General features: G+C 37.9%; 1 protein-coding gene across 2 annotated transcripts in view; it reads left to right on the plus strand.

Moving 5' to 3' along the window:
- The window catches only part of Lrp1b (LDL receptor related protein 1B), a 2,087,209-nt gene that overhangs the window by 1,220,254 nt on the left and 843,327 nt on the right, over window positions 1-23,628 (plus strand). For both annotated transcript variants that reach the window (XM_045147485.1, XM_045147484.1), the window contains 2 exons: window positions 3,016-3,138; window positions 20,111-20,251. In XM_045147485.1, coding sequence (XP_045003420.1) covers window positions 3,016-3,138; window positions 20,111-20,251 — 264 coding nt within the window. The remainder of the gene's footprint in view (window positions 1-3,015; window positions 3,139-20,110; window positions 20,252-23,628) is intronic.

Genomic DNA, 23,628 nt, shown 5'->3' on the forward strand with positions numbered 1-23,628 from the left:
CAATCTTCAGCAATAGGGTTGTACCATCTATTCCTAGTGTGAAACCAAGTGCCTCAGCAATGGTCTGTAATGATTTGGGGGCATCAGGGACCTCTTTCTGGCCAACAAGTCACCGGAAGGTATCCCATCCATAGCACTGAAAATTTTCTAGTAACAATCTATGACTCATGAGTGTTCCATTGTCCAAAAAAAAATGGGTTTTCATATGACTTAATTATATCACCATAGGATTTGATTAGCCCTCCTTCCACCTTTCCTTTACTCAATCTGTTCCCCTGGTTTCACTTAGACATTTTCACCCACATTAATGTGTTTCTCTACTTACATATATACATTACCATCCTATTAATTCTCCCCTCTTTTTCTATTCCCTTTATATCTCCTTTTTAGCTTACAGGCCTCTGCTACTGAGTTTTCTTCCTGCTCACACAGAAGTCCAATCAATTGTAGCTACAATCCACATGTGAGAAAGAACATGTGACATTTGGTTTTCTGGGCCTGGGTTACCTCACTTAGTATAATCCTTTCCAGATCCATCCATTTTCTTGCAGATTTCATAACTTCATTTAAATTTACCACTTAGTAGAATTCTATTGTGTAAATGTGCCACATCTTCATTATCCACTCATCAGTAGAGGGACATCTAGGCTGGTTCCATTTCCTAGCTTGTGAATGGAGTGGTAATAAACATGGTTGAGAAAGTATCACTAAGGTAGTAAGATGAGTCCTTAGGGCATATACCTAGGCATGCTATAGCTGGGTCATATGGTGCATCTATTTTTAGCTATCTCAGGAACCTCCACACTAATTTCCACAATGGCTGGACCAAATTGCATTCCCACCAACATTGTAGAAGGGTTGGCATTAGATTGCAGAGAGCATACCTGAGTGTCCCATGAATGGAAATTACTTAAAGCATTTCTGCATTCCCCACTGCAAAAAGCATGAGCTAATTTAATAAGACTCTGAGATTAGAAATTCATGCAATAGCTGAAAGTATAGCTACTTTACCTTTGAAGTGAATTTTGTATTTTCATATTCATAGCACATTAAATTTACTTCTTAGAATATTGACAAGAAATGATGATATACTTTAGGTCACTTATTCTGTATGTGGATACACCATGATGATAGGTGTAAATGTGCTGACTATTTATGTATGTGGCACCATTTTGAAGGATTTCATTTTCACTATTCTCTATGTATACTTTCTCTGCATAACCTACTCTTAAGATGTGTACTATAACAACCTATTTGATTCCATTATTCAAATTTTTGACACTTCCACTTTAACTGTAAATAAAACTTATATACTTACATAATTTGCCATATTATTTATGGTCCTATTAATTAGAAGCTATTTATTTTTAGTGTTTGTCTTCTAATATAATAATGCATTTTATTCCTTGATACTTTGAAATAAATGCATCAGACCAAATATGACTCAGGTAACCATACTGCTAATTTTGAATTGGTGTAGAACATTTTTATGAATTCGACTACAAATAGCACTAAAGAAGTGTATTTTCCTCCCTTCTTCCCTCTCTGCCTGATTTTTTCCTTTCTCTATTTTTTTATTCCTTCCTTCCTTCCTTCCTTCCTTCCTTCCTTTCTTTCTTTCCTGCATCCCTCTCTCCATCTTTCCTTCCCTCCTCATTTCTTCTTTCCTTCCTTTCATCTCACAGTGTAATCTGGGCTTTCCTTAAAAGCACTATATAGGGCTGGAGAGATGGCTTAGCGGTTAAGCGCTTGCCTGTGAAGCCTAAGGACCCCGGTTCAAGGCTCGGTTCCCTAGGTCCCATGTTAGCCAGATGCACAAGGGGCGCACACATCTGGAGTTCATTTGCAGTGGCTGGAAGCCCTGGCGCTCCCATTCTCTCTCTCTCCCTTTCCATCTGTCTTTCTCTCTATGTCTGTTGCTTTCAAATAAAAAATAAAAAATAAATAAATAAATAAAAGAAAATAAATAAATAAAATAAAATAAAATAAAAATAAAATAAAAAAAGCACTATATATTACAGGCTACCCTGGAATTCACAGCAGTCTTCCTGCCACAGTCTGCTGGGATTACAAGAATGAGGCACTACACATGGCTTGTTACATTTTCTTAATTGACTTTAAAATGTACAGTATTAAAAGATATAAAATGAGACTATTTTAATTTTACTTATTTTTAGTTCATTTGTTTAAATTATGATCTCTGATCAAAAGAATACTGAGCTTTATCAAAAATGCTCCAAGGGATCCTCACATGTGCTCAGAGCAACACCCCTATTAATTTCCTCTCATGTGCCTCATCATTTCTCTTTAAATCCTTTAGGCCAATGCATGTGCTGTGTATGATTTATATTTTCCTTACAGCAGCAATATTAAGTCTTTACTGATACTCCATGCTTGTTGGACTTCTCAATGTACTCACATGCCATTGCACTCTGTCCTGGCAGAATAGATTGCCCTCTTCCATTCTGAGTACTACTTGCCTTTTGTTCACTAGGGTTCTAAATCCACATTCTATGTAGTACTCTTCAAAGAACCCAAGCTTGATTGCAGGAGGCATAATTTGGGAACTGTCAGTGACAGGCACATTTTGCCTCCCCATTCTCCCCTGGTGGTTAAGTTGCTTATAGTCAGTCCTTTTCCAACCAGCAGAAAATTTGTCTTATCTAACCCAACACCATTGATTATCAGACATGTCTGAAATTCACATCTATTGAGCAGAAACACCCTGGCTAAGTCTATGAACACAGAATCTACAAAACATAAATGTTCATATATTCATGCCTATGTACATCTCCTCAAAAGAGGCCAGCTCTGAAGCTGGGTATGGTGACACACTCCCATAATCCCAACATTCAGGAGGTAGCAGAAGAGTGGAGAGCTCAAAAGAAGTCTCAGATACAAATCCATAAAAATAATACTTTATATTAAAACCTTAATTAAATACCCAGCTGGGGACCTGGCTAACTTCAGTGAAAATCAGAGTTATGTGACAAATTTGCTTCTCTCCTTTTGCAGGTGACAATATGTGTCGCATAAACAATGGAGGCTGCAGTACACTGTGTTTGGCTATTCCAGCAGGCCGAGTGTGTGCTTGTGCAGACAATCAACTTTTGGATGAAAATGGGACAACTTGCACGTGTAAGTTTCTTTTCTTGTGACTTTTGTGATATAGAGGATTAGAAGCAGATGAGACCAAAGAAACTGAAATGAAAATTATAAAGAAAAATTTAAATAACTCCTTACATACCATTCTTTGTACATTGTGACTTATCAAGTGACTTCTATGTATCTGGGGGATGACAATGATAAAATTTTGCTTACCTCTTATAGTCTCCTCTCCTGCCTCTTATAGATTGGTAAGAGCACTAAATTGGTCTATTCCAACATATTCTACCTAGCTTAGTAAAATAATTAAATGTCTGTACCAAGAAGAAAATATTTCATTGTATTCTAAGTTAACCCCATCCTTACCTCCTGTGACTGACAACATATCACTCTGATTTGACAGATGGTTTATGATGCACAAATTATGCCTGGAATGATCATAAGTGACTTAGAAGCCAGGCTATCTATATCTGTAGGTGAAGAGGATGGAAGAAGCCAAAACACAGGCTTATAAAAGAGTGGTAGACCATCACCATAATAAATTAACATGATTGACTGGCTTTGGTTACAGATCCTCTTATCAACTTTTGCTCATCTACATAAACTTACTGCACACTATGCCAAACGGGCTCTGTTGAGATTGCTTGTGTCTTGAACACAAATTATGTCCCTTATGGACAATACTAGAAAAAATATTATGCATGTAAACAGAACTATATAAAAGCTTCTGGGATGATGCACACCTCAAATTACATCATGGTCAAGGTTCTCCAGAGGAATGGAGGCATTAGGATGTATTCATGCACACACATATATGCATGTATATGTAGAGAAAGAATTAGAGGAAGGGGTCATCAAGAATAGCAGGCTGGTATGATTATACAGGCAGGTTAGCTGCTATATGCAAGCTCAAAATCCAAGGAACATGGTTGTGGAGGGTAAGTGTATCCCACAGTCTAGAGTCTCAGGTAGAGCTGATGTTTCAATTCAATGTCAAAGGAAGGGTAATGTATGGACTCCAAGGAAGACAGAAAAAAATTATTTCATTTTGGAGACAGAACTCCTAATTTTATTACAGTTCTGTTTTGCAGCTTTGGTTCATATAACAATATCATTTATTTTGTCCTTTATTTTTGTTTAACATGAACATAAGTATCTTGTAATGCAATCAAATATTCATTGCAGACATGATTTTTAATGGCTAATTTTGAACCATTTATATTCTCACATTTGTCAGTTGGTAATACTTATGATATTATTATCCTAATGTTTGTCTGATTCTATACTCTTTGTGAATTTTTGTATTTTACCATATGTTAAATGTTCTTTTTATCTTATGTCTTCTTGAAGCATCTGTAGTAAAAGCACCAGTCCCAGAATATATTACTATCATTTTGAATTCTGATTATTGAAAGGAGAACGTTATCTTCTTTGTTAGTCTTTTTATCTTCTTCAGTTCTTCTCACTATTTAGGATTGCTTACCAAGAAGATTATTTATTATTATTATTATTTTTTGAAGGTAAGGTCTTGCTCTAGCCCAGGCTGAACTGGAATTTACTTGGTGATCTCAGGATGGCCTTAAATTTATAGAAATCCTACTACACCTGCCTCCAAGTGCTGGAATTAAAGGCATGCACCACCACACCCAGCTAAAAGATTATTTCAAATTAGCTATTTCTAAAATTTTAGGGGAGGGCTTGGAGTCTCAGTGGTAGAGAGCTTGCTTACATCAAAACCTATAGTTTTTTTCCTCTAGTGCCAGAAGATATATTTAAATCTTCACTTGCATGATATATACTAAAGAAATGTATTCAGTAACATATATTATATATATTATATATCATATATATGCTAATATATATAGAGAGACTGATAATGTCTTGTAAATATCTTTTGTTTGTCAAAGTTCTTCTGAGTATTAATTCTTAGCTACAAATTTTTCCATTCAAAATTTTAGACATATTCTTCACTTGTTTTTCACAATTGCACATGTAATTCATAACACAAATATGGTTTTATTTCTTCTGCCCAATTGTTTTTTTTTTTCATTTATGGAGTATTTAAAATTGCTTGTAAGATAATTTCAGTGGAGAATAAATCTCAGATGTGTACTCTGCTGAGTTACCAGATGGTGTCCTTCTTTGTTCTGGACACTGTTTTTTAATTACTATTTTGTCATTGTTTATCAGAAGAGCTCTATCAAGACTTATTGATTACCATTGAGCAGGAAGTGCATATGTCTTTGGATAGCTAAAATTCAAATAATTTTTGCTAAGTTAAATTTTACTTTAGTCATTAGGAAAGAATGTATTAAAACAGGATACATCAGATAGTTCATGTATTTTCATTTTCATTTTTGGGATTCATTTAATTTTCATTCCTAGCATTTCAAAAGAACTTCTGATTACTTGAATAGATAATTCTGACATGTTTTTCCACACAGAATATACCTTCATGCACACACATGCACAATGCACACACATATACATACACACATATAAACACATGTACAAACATACACAAAATCCGCACACTAACAGTAGGCCTTTTAAACATCTACCAGATCTCATCCAATGATAGCTCCATCAACAGGCATTCCTTCAAGGGTGAGAGATAGCAATGAATGGAATTACTTTTGCTGTTGTTATTGTTATTTGATAAACACAGATCAGTGGTGTAGGAAGAAATATTTTAAATTATCTTTTCAGAAGATGAACAGACACATTCAGTTTCTAGTGGTGTAACTTAGAGGGGTTTTTTAGATGAATCCTTACATCTAGTGCTTTGGCCTTGAACAAAGTTAACATTCTCTAAGACAATATCAATAGAATGATTAAAACATCAAGCTCTCAGGGATTTTGGAAATTTCTATTTCTATATTTCATCACTGTAGGAATTGGACAATATGAAACATTCATCAGATATTCTATAAAATATATTTAATATTAAACTGACATTTAAGCCTGAAAATTTCTACTGAGTTTGATTTGAATTATATGCATCATAATTGGGTGGATCATTTACCATTTAATGAGATTTCCTGTTTCTTTCATTCCCATGCTCAATTAAAAGTTACAGATGACATTTGAGTGTGTGTGTGTGTGTGTGTGTGTGTGCACGCTTCTGTGTGTCTGTATGTGTAAACATAGGAAAGATCAATACACTGAAAAATAGTGTAGCACTAAAGCAGTTACCTTCTCATTACTGGGAAAAGATACCCAACAAGAAGCAGTTTACTAGAAGGAATCCTCTTATTTCCAGTTTTCAGTTTTCAGGGGAAGTTACATGCTGACAGGGAAAGAAAGCATTGCACAAGAACACATGCAAGTATACAATCTTGTGACATCAGTATGGAGGAAGAATCTAGAGGAAGCTGAGTCTAACTACCAAGTGTGGCTGCACTAACAAACCTCAAGACCTCCCACTGTGGCATACTACCTACAGATATACTCCACCTCCCAAAGACCTCCTATTGTGACACATCACTTCCAGTTATATTCCAGCTCCAAAGACCTCCCACTGTGACACATTACCTCCAGTTATACTCCACCTCCCAAGGACTGACCACAGTGACACAATCCCTCCACATATACTCTACCTCCCAAAGACCTCCCACATTGACACACTACCTTCAGTTACACTCCAAAAACCTTTCCTCTGTTACACACTACCTCCACTTATACTCCACGTACCAAGGACCTCAGGATGTGACAAACTACCTCCAGTTATCTTCCACATCGCAAGACCCTCTCCACTGTGACACACCACCTTGGTTATACTACACCACCCAAAGACCTCCCACGGTGACACAATCCCTCCACTTATACTCCACCTCCAAAGCCCTGCCAATTTGATTCACTACCTCCAATTACACTCCACCTCCAAAGACCTCCCATGGTGACACACTACCTCCAGTTGTACTCCACCTCCCAAGGAACTCCTACTGTGTCACACTACCTCCAGCTACACTCCAATTCCCAAGGACCTACCAAATGTGGCACGCTATCTCCAGTTACCTTCCACATTCCAAAGACCTCCCCTCTGTGACATACTACCTTCACTTACACTCCAACTGCCAAAGACTTCCCTCTGTGACACACTACTTTCACTTACACCCCACCTTCCAAAGACCTCCCAATGTGAAAGGTTACCTCCAGTTATACTACACCTCCAATGGACCTCCCACAGTGACACACTACGGGACAGTTAAACTCCAGCTCTCAAAAACTGCCCACGGTGATACAGTTATACTTCATCTCCCAAAGACCTCATTTGGTGACACACTCCCTCCAGGTACATTCCACCTACCAAAGACCTCCCACTGTGACACACTACTTCCAGTTATACTCCACCTACAAAGAACTCCCAATGTAACACACTACCTGCAGCTAGATTCCACCTTCAAGGACCTCCACACTGTGAAACACTACCTCCAGTTACACTCTACCTCCTAAACCTGCACACTGTGAAACACTTCCTCCAGTTAAACTCCACCTTCCAAGGACCTCCAACTGTGACAAACAACCTCCAGTTATCCTCCACCTCCCAAACACCTCCCACTGTGACACACTACCTCCAGTTATCCTCCACCTCCCAAACACCTCCCACTGTGACACACTACCTCCAGTTATACACCACCTCCCAAGGACCTCCCACTGTGACACAAACCACCAGTTATACTCCACCTCCCAAAGGCCTCCCACTGTGAAACCCCTCCTTCAGTTATACACCTCCTCCCAAGAAACTCCCACTGTGACACACTGCCTCAAGTTATACTGCCCCTCCCAAGAACCTCCCCCTGTGACATACTACCTCTAGTTATAGTCAACCTCCCAAAGAGCTCCACACTATGACACACTACCTCTAGTTATCTTCCAACTCCCAAAGACTTCTCACTGTTACACACTACATCCAGTTATTTTCCACATTGTAAGAACCTCTTCACTGTGACAAATTACCTAGAGTTATACTATACCTCCTGTTACAGACAACTTCAGGTTTGCTAATGAAATTTCAGAAAAAGCACAGTTATGGAGGAAGGAATATTCATTGAAGCTCACAGATCCAGGGGGAGTTCCATAAATGGTAGAAGAAGCTGGCCTGCCTTCACAAGACCAAGTGGAGAGAGAAATACAAGCCAAAAGTCACACTTCAGGAACTCTAGCTAGGCACACTTTGCATATCTTTAGATTGAAATCTGAAACCCACCATCACACCTTTAGATCCACCCAGTGACACTGCCTCTGGCCAGGTGGCTTCAGATGCAAACTACAAACAAATAAACAAATGAATATATTGGGGGCCATCTATTCAAACCACCACATTCTGCCCCTGGCCCCCAATAGATTTATAACCATCACACATTGTAAACTGTACTCAGTTCAATTTCAAAGGTCCCCAAAGTCTTGAACAATTTAATTTAATTTAAGATATTAAGACCTGTAAAATCAAACAAGTTAAACTTTTCTAACATATAATGGCACATAGTAAGCATTTTCAACTGGCCTAAGGCATAGCAAGGAGAGACTAAAACAATGCAAACTCAACCATCATCAACAAACATCAAACTTCTGCAGTTCAAGTCCAATACAACCAAAGACTCAGTCTCCAGATTTTCCAATTCCCCTGTTCCAGCTGGTCAGAGTAGCCAGGGAACACTTTCATCTCAGGCCAACAGTGCTCTCTATGGTAGCACTTGCATAGTCCTGGTATATCTAAAATATATTGAGGTCTTCATGCAAACCACAGTCCATCTTCCAAAGGCTCTTTAACCTATCAGGGCATCATGCCCTGCCTCATGCTGCATCTCAGCAACAGCTCCTGGAACTGTGTGCAATCCATGCCCACTCCCCACATCTTCTGTGTTTCTGAATCTAATACCAGGTGTACAGGACACATCCATATTCTTAATTCAGGGACAAAATAAATCCTAACCTTGAAAAGCAGCTTCCTTCTCCATTCAACTCTTTCCAAAAGAGGTTACATTTCTATGATAGTCTTTCCTAAGGCATAGTTTTCATTGTTTTAATGTAAAACAATTGGACCATCTTCCTTAGGATTGCTAATGTGTTGACAATAGCACCTTTAGTAATCTAAAGAAAGTCTCTGTGCCAGTAAATTTAACTTGCTTAAAGTTTTCCAGCTAAAAATCTTAAATCTCTCAGTCTAGTATCTCTAACAAAGCACATCAGTCAATAACAAATGTAACATTGATCAAACTCTCTGGGCCTCAGCAGTAGAATGCAGCCAGCCCTTATGGCAGTAGCCCAGTAGTCTTTCCTTCCACTTAGAAAGCTTATAAGTCAAGCCTCGAACTTCAGTGGTGTCTGCACTTAGCATTCTCAAACTCTGATCAGAATAGCCCCAAAAGCATGGCTTACCACTCCAGAAGGCACCTTCAGTTGCAAGCACCATGTCCATGGCCATTCCTCCAAAACAAAGTTTCCAAAAGATCTACATCCACATGGTCAGGTTCATCTCAATCCACTCCTCAATACCAAGTACTGTTGCAGACAACTTCAGGTTCCCTGAGATGTACTTCCAGAACAGGCACAGTTATGGAGGAAGGGATATTTATTGAAGCTTGCAGATCCAGGGGAAGTTCCATAATGGCAGAAGAAGCTGGCCTGCCTTCACAGGAACAGGCAGAGAGAAATGCAAGCCTAAAGCCAAAAGCCACACTTCAGGAACTCCAACTAGGCACACTTTGCATATCTTTTGATTGAAATCTGAAACCCACCATCAAACCTTAAGATCCACCTAGTGAAACTGCCTCCAGGCAGGTGGCTGGAGATGCAAACTACAAACAAATAAACAACTGAATATATTGGGGGCCATCGATTCAAACCACCACACCTCATAAAGACCTCCCACTGTGGCACACTATGTACAGTTATAATGCACCTCCAAAGACCTCCAACTTTTTCTCACTATCTCTATTATAATCCGCCTCCACACACCTCCAGCTGTGACTCACTACCTCCAGTTATACCCCACCTGCCAAGGACCTTCCACTGTGACACACTACCTCCAGTTATAGTCCAGCCCAACGACTCCCCACTGTGACACACTTATCTTCCAGTTATCTTCCACCTCCTAAACCTCCCACTGTGACACAGTACATCCAGTTATACTTCACCTCCAAAGACTCCCAATCAGACACACTCACTCCAGTTGTACCCTCTCCCAAGGGCCTCCCACAGTGCCACACTTCCTCCAGTTATATTCCATCTCCCAAGAACCGCACACTGTGACACATTCCCTCCATTTATCTTCCACTCAAAGAACTCACACGGTGAAACACTACCTCCAGTTATACTCCCAAAGTCCTCACCTGTGTTACACACTACCTCCAGTAATACTCCGCCTCCCAAGGACCTCCCACTATGACACAAACTTCCAGTTATACTCCGCCTCCCAAAGACTGTGAAACACTACCTCCAGTTATTTCCACCTCACAAAGACATCACACAGTGACAAACTACCTCCACTTATACTCCATGTCAAAAGGAATTTCCCTCTGTGACACAGTACCTCCAGTTATACTCACCTCTGAAGGCCCTTCCCTTTGTGACACACTATCTCCAGTTATACTTCACATACTAAAGATATCCAGTCTGTGACACACTACTTCAAGTTATCCTCAATCTCCTAAGGACCTCCCCAAAAAGACACGCTGCCTCCAGTTATACTCCACCTCCCAACAATTTCCATCTGTGACACAGTAATTCTGGGTTATACTCGAAATCTCAAGGACATCCCCTTTGTGACACACTAACTCCACTTACAGTCCATGTCCCAAAGACCTCCCAATGTGACACAACCCTCTAGTTGTACACCCCATCTTGAAGGCCTCGAAATGTGACACACTACCTCCAGTTACACTCCACCTCCAAAGACCTCCACACTGTGATAAACTACCTGCATTTACACTACAGCTCCCAGACCTACCACTATGACACACTACGACCAGTTATCCTCCACTTCCCAAACACCTCCCACTGTGACACACTACCCCGGTTATCCTCCACCTCCAAAACACTTCTCTATGTGACACACTACATCCAGTTACACTCCACCTCACAAACACCTGTCACTGAGACATACTACCTACAGTTATCGTCCACCTCGCAAACAACTCCCACTGTGACACACTACCTCCACTTATACTGCACCTCCCAAACACCTCCCACTGTGACACACTACCTCCAGTTATACCCCACCTCCCAAAAGTCTTTCACTGCAACGCACTACCTCCATTTATACTCCACCTCCCAATCACCTCCCACTGTGACACACTACCCCAGTTGTCCTCCACCTCCCAAACACCTCCCATTGTGACACACTACCTACATTTATGCTCCACCTCCCAAACACCTCCCACTGTGACACACTACCCCAGTTATCCTCCACCTACCAAACACCTCCCACTGTGACACACTACCTCCATTTATGCTCCACCTCCCAAACACCTCCCACTGTGACACACTACCTCCAGATATCCTCCACCTCCCACACACTTCCCACTGTGACACACTACCTCCATTTATGCTCCACCTCCCAAACACCTCCCTCTGTGACACACTATATCCAGTTATACTTCACCTCCCAATGACTTCCCAAAAGCACAGATGTGTTTCGAATATATATTTTTTCAAATAGTATCCAGGAGCCTCTTTGTTTTGCCTCTGGAATTTGATCCAGATCTCTCCCTTTTGTGGTTTCTCATTTGCCTTGCTTTGTAAGCTAAACAAATCCATAACTTGTTTAGTAGATTATTGGAAACCACAGATAAAATTATATTCTAAGAAAGACTTTCTGAGAACATAATCTAGTGGCACATGGAATTTTCCAGACTGAGAGGCATATCTAGAGTGGACAGGATAGAAGAAGCGCTCATTTCTCAAACTACTCAGGATATCACTAAATAATCTCTGCACCAAAACTCATTAGATTACTTTGGTTTATAAAGTATTGTGGGGGATGGAGAGATGGCTTATAAGTTAAGGCATTTGTCAGTTAAGTGTAAGGACCCAAGTTCTATTTTTTTTTTGTCTCTCTCTCTCCCTCTCTCTCAATAACATGAATATTTAAAAAAGAATTGTGGGAAATATTTATTACAAACCTGATTTTAAATTATCATCTAACACACACACACACACACACACACACACACACACACACACACATACACACACGATTATGTACTTGTTAAAAGTTAAAGGCATTTTATGGTGATTTTGGTTTCTTTCTAGTACCTATAATTTCTAAATGGGGTAACATAAAAGCAATAAGTATTTTCATATTGAATAATGTTAAATCAAGAAATAAAACTGAGTGCTTATATCAGAATTTGTTGCTGCTTCTCTGTTAAATTTTACTTTATCATTAAATATGGCCTGCAACTTGCCTACATTCCACTGAAGCATATAAACAAAAGCTTATGTCTTTCAAATAAGTCAACATTTCTTTACTTTTTAAACTGTGTAAGATTCATTTAAGGAAAAAAATTAGAAGGAAGAAAATCTCCCCAACTACAAGTGGTCCCAAGATGGAAAACTTACTAAATATCTTTATATTGATTTTTTTCAGTTCCTACTTATTTAATGATAATATTATTAAGTATATGCTAACCTTTATTGTGTTAATAAATAAATTAAAGATTAGGAGAAAGACACATGGAGGCCTAGTTTGCAGAGTATGGTGCAAAACAAATAAAAAAATATTTTTATAATAAATATATATGTATATGTGTATATATATATATATATATATATATATATATATATATATATATAGAGAGAGAGAGAGAGAGAGAGAGAGAGAGAGAGAGAGAATGAGTGAAAGCGAATGAGCAAGCATACCTCAGTCTTCACTATCATACTGTTCTCCTGGGTTTCTGAATTAGTTCACATGAGGTTACAGTGGTGAGAAAGGAGCCAAATGGATTGTTTTTGTAGTCTGAATCTGACAAGTGAAACAAAAGGAATTACTGCAGCCCATTTTGCTGGTTCCAGTCATGCTCATTGACTTGACATCAAGTGGACTAACTGTAGGCTGGATCTGACAAGCACAGCAAAGAGAGATAACTCAGCTTGCCTCACTTGTCCCAGTCATCCTCACTGAACTGACATCAAGTGAACTAAAGGAATTGGGAGATGGTCAGGAGAGACTAACCACCAAGCATTTTTCTTAATGAGCATGCAACATGCAGCAATCCTGGGAAAAACATGTGTCCAAGAAGAAAATATTGGCATATCACATGAGTTATTAAGGATGAACTTTGAAGCCATATTTGGAAGAAATCAAGAACAAGAGCAGACTGGACTCAGTTCTTGTGATTCTTGTCCCATGGTCAAATCATTTGGATCCAGCATCAGTGTCTTGTGTAGCATGGAAATCAGAACTTACTCCCTTTGAGAAGCACAGGCAAAGTTGTTTGACAGTTGTTGGGTAAATGCTATACTTTTCTTATGACATATTTTGAGGAGAGGCTAACAAAGTTAGAAAATGGTGGTATAAATGATCTCAAGGAAGGTCATTAGGCTTAGAAACTCTAGGCTCTGTTATATCAGTTAGAGGGACTATTTGGCCTACAGTAATTAAATAGTAATTCCTTGAATACCTCTGTAGTTGCTTAAAAGAAATGGCAAATCTTTCCAATGTGTATCACTCCCAGTAGAACAACTTGAGTGTCACAAAAATATTGGTTTACTATGCATACACATTCTCATTGCTGGGGAAAAACACCCTGATGTAGCAAATTTTGGAAATAAAACACTTGTAGCTTCTAGGGGAAGATACAAAAGACCTGGGAAGGCATAGGAGAGCAGAGGCTAGGCTCTACATCTTGTTCTATCAGCTGTGAGGTGGCAACAAGACTGATCTAGCTATCACTGGCAACAGGGCTAGACAGTAAAGTCCTAAGACCCTGTTCCCAGTGACACACCAAAATTTAGACTATCAAATGCTCCCTCAGCAGAGAATTAAGTATTAAGCTTAATCACAAATCCAGGAGGCTATGGGAGCATCCAAACCACCACATGATCCATGGGAAAAAAATGTACAATTATAGATCAATGGTTTTCTGTAACCATCATGTTTTGGAATATGTCATATATCTCTTCATAAAAAACAATGTTGACAGGCACGGGACCTGATGCAGAGGTGTCTAGAGCACGGAGATGCAAGAGTATGTACATGCTGTAAAGGCCATTCTTAGACCACAGAAGGCATCTCATCATAAGTGTTTCATTTTCTAATGAGCAAGGCAAAGCTAGAGCTGAAATTCTCATCTGGACAGCTCTGTGGGAAATCTCTACTTCCTCTGTAAGAAAAATAAGAGAAACAACTGTTTTCCCTTTGCATAATGACACCTTGTTCAGAGGCTAGGCATGATGGCACACGCCTATAATCCTAGCACTCTGAAGGCAAAGGTAGGATGGTTGGCGTGAGTTTGAGTCCACCCTGAGACTACACAGTGAATTCCAGCTCAGCCTGGGCTAGAGTAAGACCCTACCTTGAAATACTAAAATAAATAATTAAATAACAACAACAACAACAAAAGAAAACAGTGCTCCACAATGGTGAGCCATATATCTCAACAAGCCTTACTAGGCTCTAGGATATATGCAATCTAATGTGGAGTAAAATGTATAAGCATTGAAAATTTTAAAGCCCCACTTCAGTAAGTATTTGTGTCCCTCATGCATGGATCATGTGCCATTTAGGTTTACTGCTCTGACAATCCCATTCTCTTGCAAAAAGTTATTTTGTCATGATCTAAAGCAGAAAAATCAAAATCCAGGGCTATGCAGCATTTTTCATATTAGTTTTTCATCTATGTGAGCTTTTATGAAAATATCCAATTAACCATAACTTCAAGTTTCCATTCGGGGCCTTATCTTTCCCACTCAAACACAGAGTGAGAGATTGTGGACTCACAATATGAAACAAGAAGGAAGAGAAAATAAGTAAGTTGTTACACAAGTAAGTATGTCTTCATGTTGTGATCACTTAATACAGTAGAAAACAAGTCATTAAGTAAGGGAGTAGATAGAAAGTAGTTTAGCACAGATCACTCTGCTGGGCTTGAAAGAAGAGAAGCAAAATGGACATTACAGGCTTTGCCCATCCATATGTTCCACAACTTAACAAACTTAGGGTAGGAATATCAAGTTCATTTGCTAAGATCAGACTGAGATGAGGTTAAACTAAACAAAAAAAAAAATACTAAAAGTGTTTCTTCTTTTATTTAATTTATGATGTGGATATTATTTCTAGCAATCGTCTTGCTGACTTTACAAAAGAAAATAATTAACTTTATATACATATTTCTCTAGTTAGACTTTCTGATGGGCTTTCTGATTTCATTGCTCTAACAACAGATTTCACAGGCTGTGTAAGAACTTCCTATTCTGTGACAGGCCAGTCATGGTTTATGTTATCTTATTTCTGAACTTGGTTAAGGATAATTTGTTAATTTGCCAGTTTATTATTGGAGAGCTTATGTTTTAATACATGTACAATAAATAAACTAGCAATAGGATTATAGCTTTTGCACTCATCTTCAAATTCATAGTTCAAGGCTCAACTCAGAAGCAGAGCGTGCAAGTCCAGCACTTGGGAATATGCTGGTAATAGTGGATGGCTGCCTTCAAACACCGAAGCACTATACACATTTAGACACATTTAACATGGGAGCAAAATGATATACATAGAATCTTGACTATATGCAAATTTTCTCTCTCATATGCACATCTATCATTTTTGCTGTAATTCAAGTTCACACATATTCATAGTCATTGAGAGAAGAGAATTAGCTGTTAGTTGAGTTGAAGTGAATTCATTTTTCTAAAGAATTATGCAGTCCTCAAAGATAACTTCCTTACTACCATAACAGTAGGTAAAGAAACTGATTATTTTAACATCAACTCTAAGCCCAGATGTCATTTAGGCATTGTTGTGTTGTACATGTGGCACTACCCATCCTACATTCATGAATCTCATGGGAAAAGAGTAGCTTTATAAAATCCTTCAAAGAGATTGTTGTGAGGGATTAGTAGAACTTTTAGTATTAATAAAATGAAAAAAAATGAATTGATATAATAGCTAAAATGATTCTCCCTTTTGATGGCCAAGATGCTTGCTTTATCTCATTACTAATCCTTTCAAGTGGTTAGGTCTAAAGTATTTAAATTTGGATGATATTATGGTTGATATTATGCATAGGTTCCCCATAGGTCAGTTATGGCAAACTGGTCCTGCAGTTTGAACTTCTAAGCTGCCATTTAATCAGATTATCACATATGCCATTGGTTCCTTGACAATACACATTGTTGGTAGAAAAGTAACCTCCCATCCATGTGCAAGAGTCATATGCAGACTTGGCATTTGGCTCTAATCATGTGGTTACCTTGTGACATAATTACTGATTTTATATAAGAAACTTTATGTCAGAAGTACAATTAATTAAGGGTGCCTTAAATCCCGGGAGACTTTAACTATCAAGAAACCACTTTATTATTAGGCAGAAGGGCAAAGGATCTGAGATTTCATTTAGATTGCCAGTTAACATCTTATGTTTCAAGAGATTCATGACTGCAATGTGACACATGGTTCCTAGATGTGACACAAATGATTTTATGACTCATGACAGCAAGCAGCATAGCTTGTATGTATGTATCAGTTCTCCTGTACTTCTTTGCTGTCATTTGGAGGCAATGTACAGGGAAATCCATGGAGATTTTACAAAGACAATGGGCTTGCATCCATGAGCTTTTGAGACCCCAAAGGAGTTGCCAAGAAAATCTGCCCAATACTTCTGCTGGAATAAAGCATTTTAGGAAACAATAAATAATGATAGATAGATAGACGGATATACAGATGATAGATAGGTAGATAGCCTTTCTTCAATACAATGATACATGATTTTTATCTTTCAAAAAAAAAGCAGGTATAAGATATAAAGCAATATCATGGAGAAATGCATTATTTCAACATGCATAGGGCTTATAAAATCTGCACAAAAATTTTTAAAATACAATTGTGTGCTTATATATTATATAATATATATTATAGATGTACATAAATGCATGCTATATTACATATAATAGTAATATTTACAAAGATACATATCTGAAGTAGTAAATGTATAATTATACAATTATAGCCAGTTGATTATTTGAAACAGCTATGCATAAACTTTTATCAGAAATGAAAATTAAACTTTAATATAATATTTTCCTTTTAAAATTATCAGGTAAATTGAGAAACTGGTTGGAATATTCGTTCAAATGACCAAAAGAAGGCTTTTGAAGTTTTATTGTTATTAAAACAAACATTAGACTAGGGACTCCAGAATAATAAACATAAATTAGTACAATTATTCATTTAGATCCTTACTAATTTGTAAGCTGGGCATGTGTGGATTTAACAGAAAAAAATAATGGAGAGATATTTCAGTAGGTAAGAGTGCTTTCTTTACAAGTCTGAGGACCTGAATTTGATCCCTAGAACCTACATGAAAAGCGCCACACAGTACTGTAACAACCATGCTGATGGCAGGGATGAGATAAGATAATTTATGGGGTTTACTGGACAGCAGTCTAAGTAAAAAATGGTGACCTCCAGGTTCAGTGAGATATCTGGAATCCAAGAAATAAAGGACAAGAGTGATGACAGATGCTACCATACATCCACATCTGGCCTCTTGCTTTTAGCTTGAAGTGCCATCTGGGTCTGTTGATATTGCTTTGTGTGTCTATCTCTACAGCCATGGTCAAAAGTCATGTTCTCTGTCACACTCCCTTCTGCAGGGGAGAAACAAAACAATCTGAAATTATATGCTCAGAGGTCTGGAAGTACCACATATGTTCACTGATAGCACTTAAGAATGAGGTGTGTTGGTGCATTGAAATTTAATGACAGTTCAGCATCCTACAGCAGTTATGAAGAATGAAGTTTAAAGACAATTGAACAGAGAAGAAACAGCAAACTCACTTTCTTCTCTCTCTCTCTCTCTATTTTTTTCCCAGAAGTAAACAAGCCAGAGATAAGACAAAGCCCTTTTGCAGTCTATGAAAAACAAAGCATTTACTTTAGCCATTGATTATTCTTTCTTTCTCTTTCTAGATTTGATCTTACCCACTGAAAGAGAACAAAGCAAAGAATACTTGTAATTTCTAAATGCTTTTCAAGTAACTGAAGTTCTAACAATTGGTTAGAGGATGTAGGATAGGGTAAATCCCACTGCAAAGTGCAGATATACAGAAACTTTTGATTAGTGTAATATTTCTTTGAATTTGTAACTCAGTCTGAGGTTTTCTACCATTTGCAATTCAGCAAAGGAAACACGGCCATCAGTCCTGTGCTATTACTCTCTTTTTACTTTAATTCTCAGTGATTAATTTGTAGCAAAAGTATTACCCAATCCTTGTGTTATTAAAATGATCAACCAGAAAATAAGCAAAATCTCTCTGGAAAGCAAAGCTACAAGCACACATAAAGGGCTTTTTAAAAATATATTTTTTCTTTTATTTTTGTGATTCTTGTTAGAATAAACCTTTATCATTCTTGATAGAAAAAATATTATCAGCAAAACTAAATACTATTATTACAGAGATCAATGTCCTTGAAATACTGTTTTTATATTTTCTAAAAAGAGAAATGAGACCATATTTAATTATTACAACAAATTTTATATTTAAATTGTTTTTTTTATTGTGTGTATATTAGAGCATGGCAATCTTTACTATCAACCTTTACTATGATAAAAAAAAAAATTACCTTATAGTTTTTGTGTGGATGCCATATATCTTTTGATAGTAAATTATTTTTTATTGTGGGCATACTTAGTATGGATATATTGTGAGTTGTTGCCATCCTTTCCCTCATCCCTGCCCCCATTCCACTGATGACTCTTCTCAGTGGGGTTCCCTATGGGATTGTGGATTATGCCTTGTGGAAGCAGAAGTCAGTTATTGGGAGGAGGCAATGCCTTTGGGATTTATGTCCCAATCTGTGGCTCTTCTAATTTTCCCAACCCTTCTGCCTCAAAATTCCCTGAGCAGTGGCAGGCGTGGTTTAAGTCTACTTTAGTGATGAGCTCTTAGGAGCTTCTGGATCTCTGCTTTGGTATGCATTGGTTCTGTTTCCTTCAGCCGGGTACTGATTGTCAAGTTCACCATGGAAGCAGCACTCATGCTCATCTCTTCAATTCCTCTGTGATTTCAGCTGTGGCTTGGCTAAAGTGAAGGGGGTAGTTTCTCTCCTCAGGTCACACTACTTTCTGAAAAATTAAAACAGTCTCTAATGGACATATGTTAAGTGAGATAAGTATTGTTAATTTAGGGAGGATCTGATGGGTGTAGCCCCTCTTTTAGCCAAAGACTAGTGGGACTTTGACATTGGAGAGCATAATCTTTTTCTCCATAGGATTAACTTCAAGAAATATATGCATTTAATTCATGCAGTATGGTGAACTGGTAGCTATAGCCAAAAAAACCCCTAAATATATCCATAGTTTTTGCTTATTATTGTTTAATATGTATATGTGATAAGGTCATTTAAAAATCTAACCTCTGCATATTTTCAGTATGTGTCACAATATTACCATTATAAGACTATGTCATATTTTAGTTATACAGACATATTCATACTATATGCTTGGCATTTTGTTCTCAATGACCTACACCTTGCTCATTTTCTCTCCATCCAAATGTATAAAATGAATTTGAAAATCATTCATATACATATGTGTGTGAAGTAATGCTATTCACCCTTAAAAATGAAGAGGAGCCTGGCATTTGTGACTATTTGAGTAAATTTTAAGAGCATTATAACAAGTGAAATAAGCAGACAGGAAATACAAATTCAGCAGGGCCTTCTGTATGGAATGTTAGACAAACAAAACTCCCTATAAAATTCACATTTTGATGGATTTATATAGCTAGTATTGTTCATATAACTTGAATTTCTTTTTGTTGTTTTGTCATTTAATTCTAGTTAATCCTGGAGACATATTACCTAATGTATGTAAACCTGGTGAATTTCACTGCAAAAACAGACACTGTATCCAAGCTCGGTGGAAGTGTGACGGCGATGATGACTGCCTCGATGGAAGTGATGAGGACTCCATCAGCTGCTGTATGTTCTTCATGAAATATTATAACTACCTTTTTCTTGTATTTGAGTATTAAGATAACCAAAGCACTAGGTGGAAAATATTTTTTTTTTTGTTCATGCTAGCACAGATTTATTTTTCATTCACAGTTTAGGGGACTACAGTTCAGCATGACAGAGAAGAAATGACACAGGAACAGCTCCCAGCTGTGGTGCTAACAGTTTGCCCACATCAGTCACATTGCTCTTTTTTAAATTTAATTTTTATTAACATTTCCCATGATTATAAAAAAAAAATCCCATGGTAATACCCTCCCCCCCCCACACTTCCCCCTTTGAAAGATATTTTTTATCCAAATTCACTCAGATTCCTTTCTCAAGCACATTTTGTTCAAAGGTTAGCTATAGATTTCTCCTTTAGATATTATTAAAAGTCTATTTTTCTCATTTTTCCTTATTCTTCAAAATTTCTCCCTCTCATATGTCTTTGATAGCATCGCTGCTACACTACTCTATAGAATCACTTCATGGATTTTTGAGTTTAAAGATATGGAAAATAAACTTAAAACCCTCAAGGCTAATTTATTTACACAGAAGGTTCCAATCCACTCCAGTGCTCCTTGGTAACAGGAATGGAGGAGGAGTCCAGAAAAGAGTCATGAATTTAGAATACATAATTCCTTAGCTTCATTGGCTCCAGCTAAGGCAGAAAGCACACATTGTCACACAGAAACTAATGAATGCAATCAACCTTGGCTTTCACTTAGCTTTCATTGTTTGCTAGAATAGGAATCCTTTCTGTTCCTTGTAGGAAAAGGAAATTTCTCAATATGTATTTAGAAAACTTTTTAGAAAGTACATGGAATAATATTTTCAGACTATATCTAGTGTCATTAGTCATTCGATTCAAGGTTTTGAGTCAGGCATATCTGATCTTTTAATGTGACTTTGGTATATTGCTTTTTTTTTTAAATTAGTTATGGACATGTTTAGTATGCAGGCAACACAAGTTGGTACCCTCCTTTCCCTCATCCCTGCCCCTTTTCCAAAGAGACCATCCTCCTTGGGGATGCAGGTCATCCCTATGGGAATAGTGGGTCATGCATTGTGGGGGCAGTAGTTATGGGTGAGAGGCAATGATTCTGTATGTAATGTTCCAACCATGGCTCTAACAATCTTTTTGCCCCCTCTTCCACAAAATTCCCTGAGCCATGTTGGGTTTCTTGTTGAGTATACTTCAGTGATGGGCTCTTGGAAACCTCTGGATCTGTACATTGGTAGATACTTGTGTCCCCAGTGTCTTTCTCCCTCACTCTTGTGCTGATATCAGGTTCACCTAGAAAGCAGTACTCTTGCTGATTTCACTAAGTCCTCTGCGGTTTCAGTTGGGGCCAAGGTGGAGTGTGCTGGGTCATTTCTCTCCTCATGTGCCACTCTTAACATGTTTATTTCAACCAATTTGATTTTTAGGTTAAAATTACTGAACTTATTCAGAGTTGACATTAACTTTTTTATTTTTGAAATTAAAACATAATAAAGTTTTCTATTGTTTGTTCAATTTTTAATTTATTGACTATTTTATAAAATGTTTGCCCATACAGATCCCTTCTCTTCCACCCCAGTTCTACAGAGGGTCTTCAGAGGGGTTATTGGCATTTACTTTGGGGACCAAGAAAGCCCAGTCAGTCTCTGGAGCTGGGGACACATGGTATCTCAGGCTATTCCCAATCACACTAAGGCTCTTACAATCTTTCTCCTTCCTCATCCACATACTCCTTAAGCCTTAGTGTGCAAGATAGAGGTCTGATTTAGAGTTGCTTTGTCTGTGGATTCTGGATCTCTGTTTTGATGATGTTTGAGTGACCACAGTGTTTGATGCCATTGCCCTGGAACAGGTTTTCAGGCAAGAATTGAAAGCAGTATTCCTGTCACTGCTTCCTCTGCAGTAACTTCTGGGCCCAAGCAGATGAGGAAGAGATGATCCATCTCATGGTAGACAGCTGGTTTTCTCTTCTTAATGTATTGATATATCCTTGTTCTTCTCAGTATTTTCTTCCATCTGTAAAAATAGAACAAATGATCCAACCAAAAGTGAGAACAGATTGAATAAAAGGGGATAAGCCTACTCATTAGAAAGATACATTGATGTACACACATTCTTCTTAGTTACTGAGCAGTGTAGGTTTTCTCTGGAGCCTATTGGTTTCTTGTGTACGGAATCTGGCTTGGTCCCCAAAGCCAGATAAGGTTCGCCCCCAATGAGTGGGTCTTATATCCAATCCTGAGCTGTTGGTTAACTACAATGGCTTTGTGCCACTATTGCACAAGTGTATGCAGCTGTCATGCACTTTCTGGCACTGCAAGGGCTACCCTGGAGGGAACTGATTTCCTCTCAATGCCAGCATGATCACTTGATGTCCTATGGCTGCAGGATGTGGTATCTTCAACAATAGGGACTTATCTTCTAGCTCTTGTAGGTAACCAAATGTTTTGGCAACAGCCTGTATTATTTTGAGACCTCATATCTCCATGACCAACAACTCACCGTGGGGAGAGGGACCAAATTCTGGCCCTGGAAATTCCCAGCCAGCATCCATGGTTTTAAGTTAATGATTTCTCCAACTTTTATAGACCTCTTCTGTTCAGATCCCTCCCCCATTATTGAGGGTAATAACTTGTACATTGGTATCCCAAAGAAGGTTTCTATGGGATTGATTCATGTTGCCATTAGTTTTGAGTATCCCTCACTAAACCCCCTTCCTTCATCCCACAGAACTTTCCATAACTTTCTTTTTATTGACCATTGACTTGTTTAGTGGCCTTTCCTTCCTTCCCTATATTTTCCTATCTTTATTTGAATGCAATTTCCATATTGTAAATATTTATTATGACTCACAATTAATTGATGCTGGACCATGTTAGGACTGATTATGGGAGAGGCCATGTGACTTTTGTCTTTTTGAGCTGGTGTGACATCAGTCTGCATGATTTTTTTTAAGTCCTTCCATTTATTTTCAAATTTGATTGTTTCATTTCCACTTACCTCTGAGTATATGTATTGTATCTTCATTAAAGGTTCATTTGATGATGGGCATCTGTGCTTCTAGTAGTACTTGGCTGTTATGAATAGAGGAGAAATAAAAATGGTTGAGCAGGTATCTCTGTGATGTATAGTCATTAGGGTACATTTTGAATATACTTTTAAACACTGAGAAAAACATATGGTTTTGTCATTCATATCACACAAATAATTTCACTTTATATTAAAACCTCAAAACTATTGAGGATTAATGTAAATTTCAGTGGCTATGGAGTGGGTAATGTGCTTGCCCTGCAAACTTGAGAACTTGAATTCAGATCCCAAACATTGTTACAAGGTAGGTTTGACCACTTTCAATTGT

Source organism: Jaculus jaculus, chromosome 4 (assembly GCF_020740685.1).
Source record: "Jaculus jaculus isolate mJacJac1 chromosome 4, mJacJac1.mat.Y.cur, whole genome shotgun sequence".
In the NCBI taxonomy this organism is placed as follows: domain Eukaryota; kingdom Metazoa; phylum Chordata; class Mammalia; order Rodentia; family Dipodidae; genus Jaculus; species Jaculus jaculus.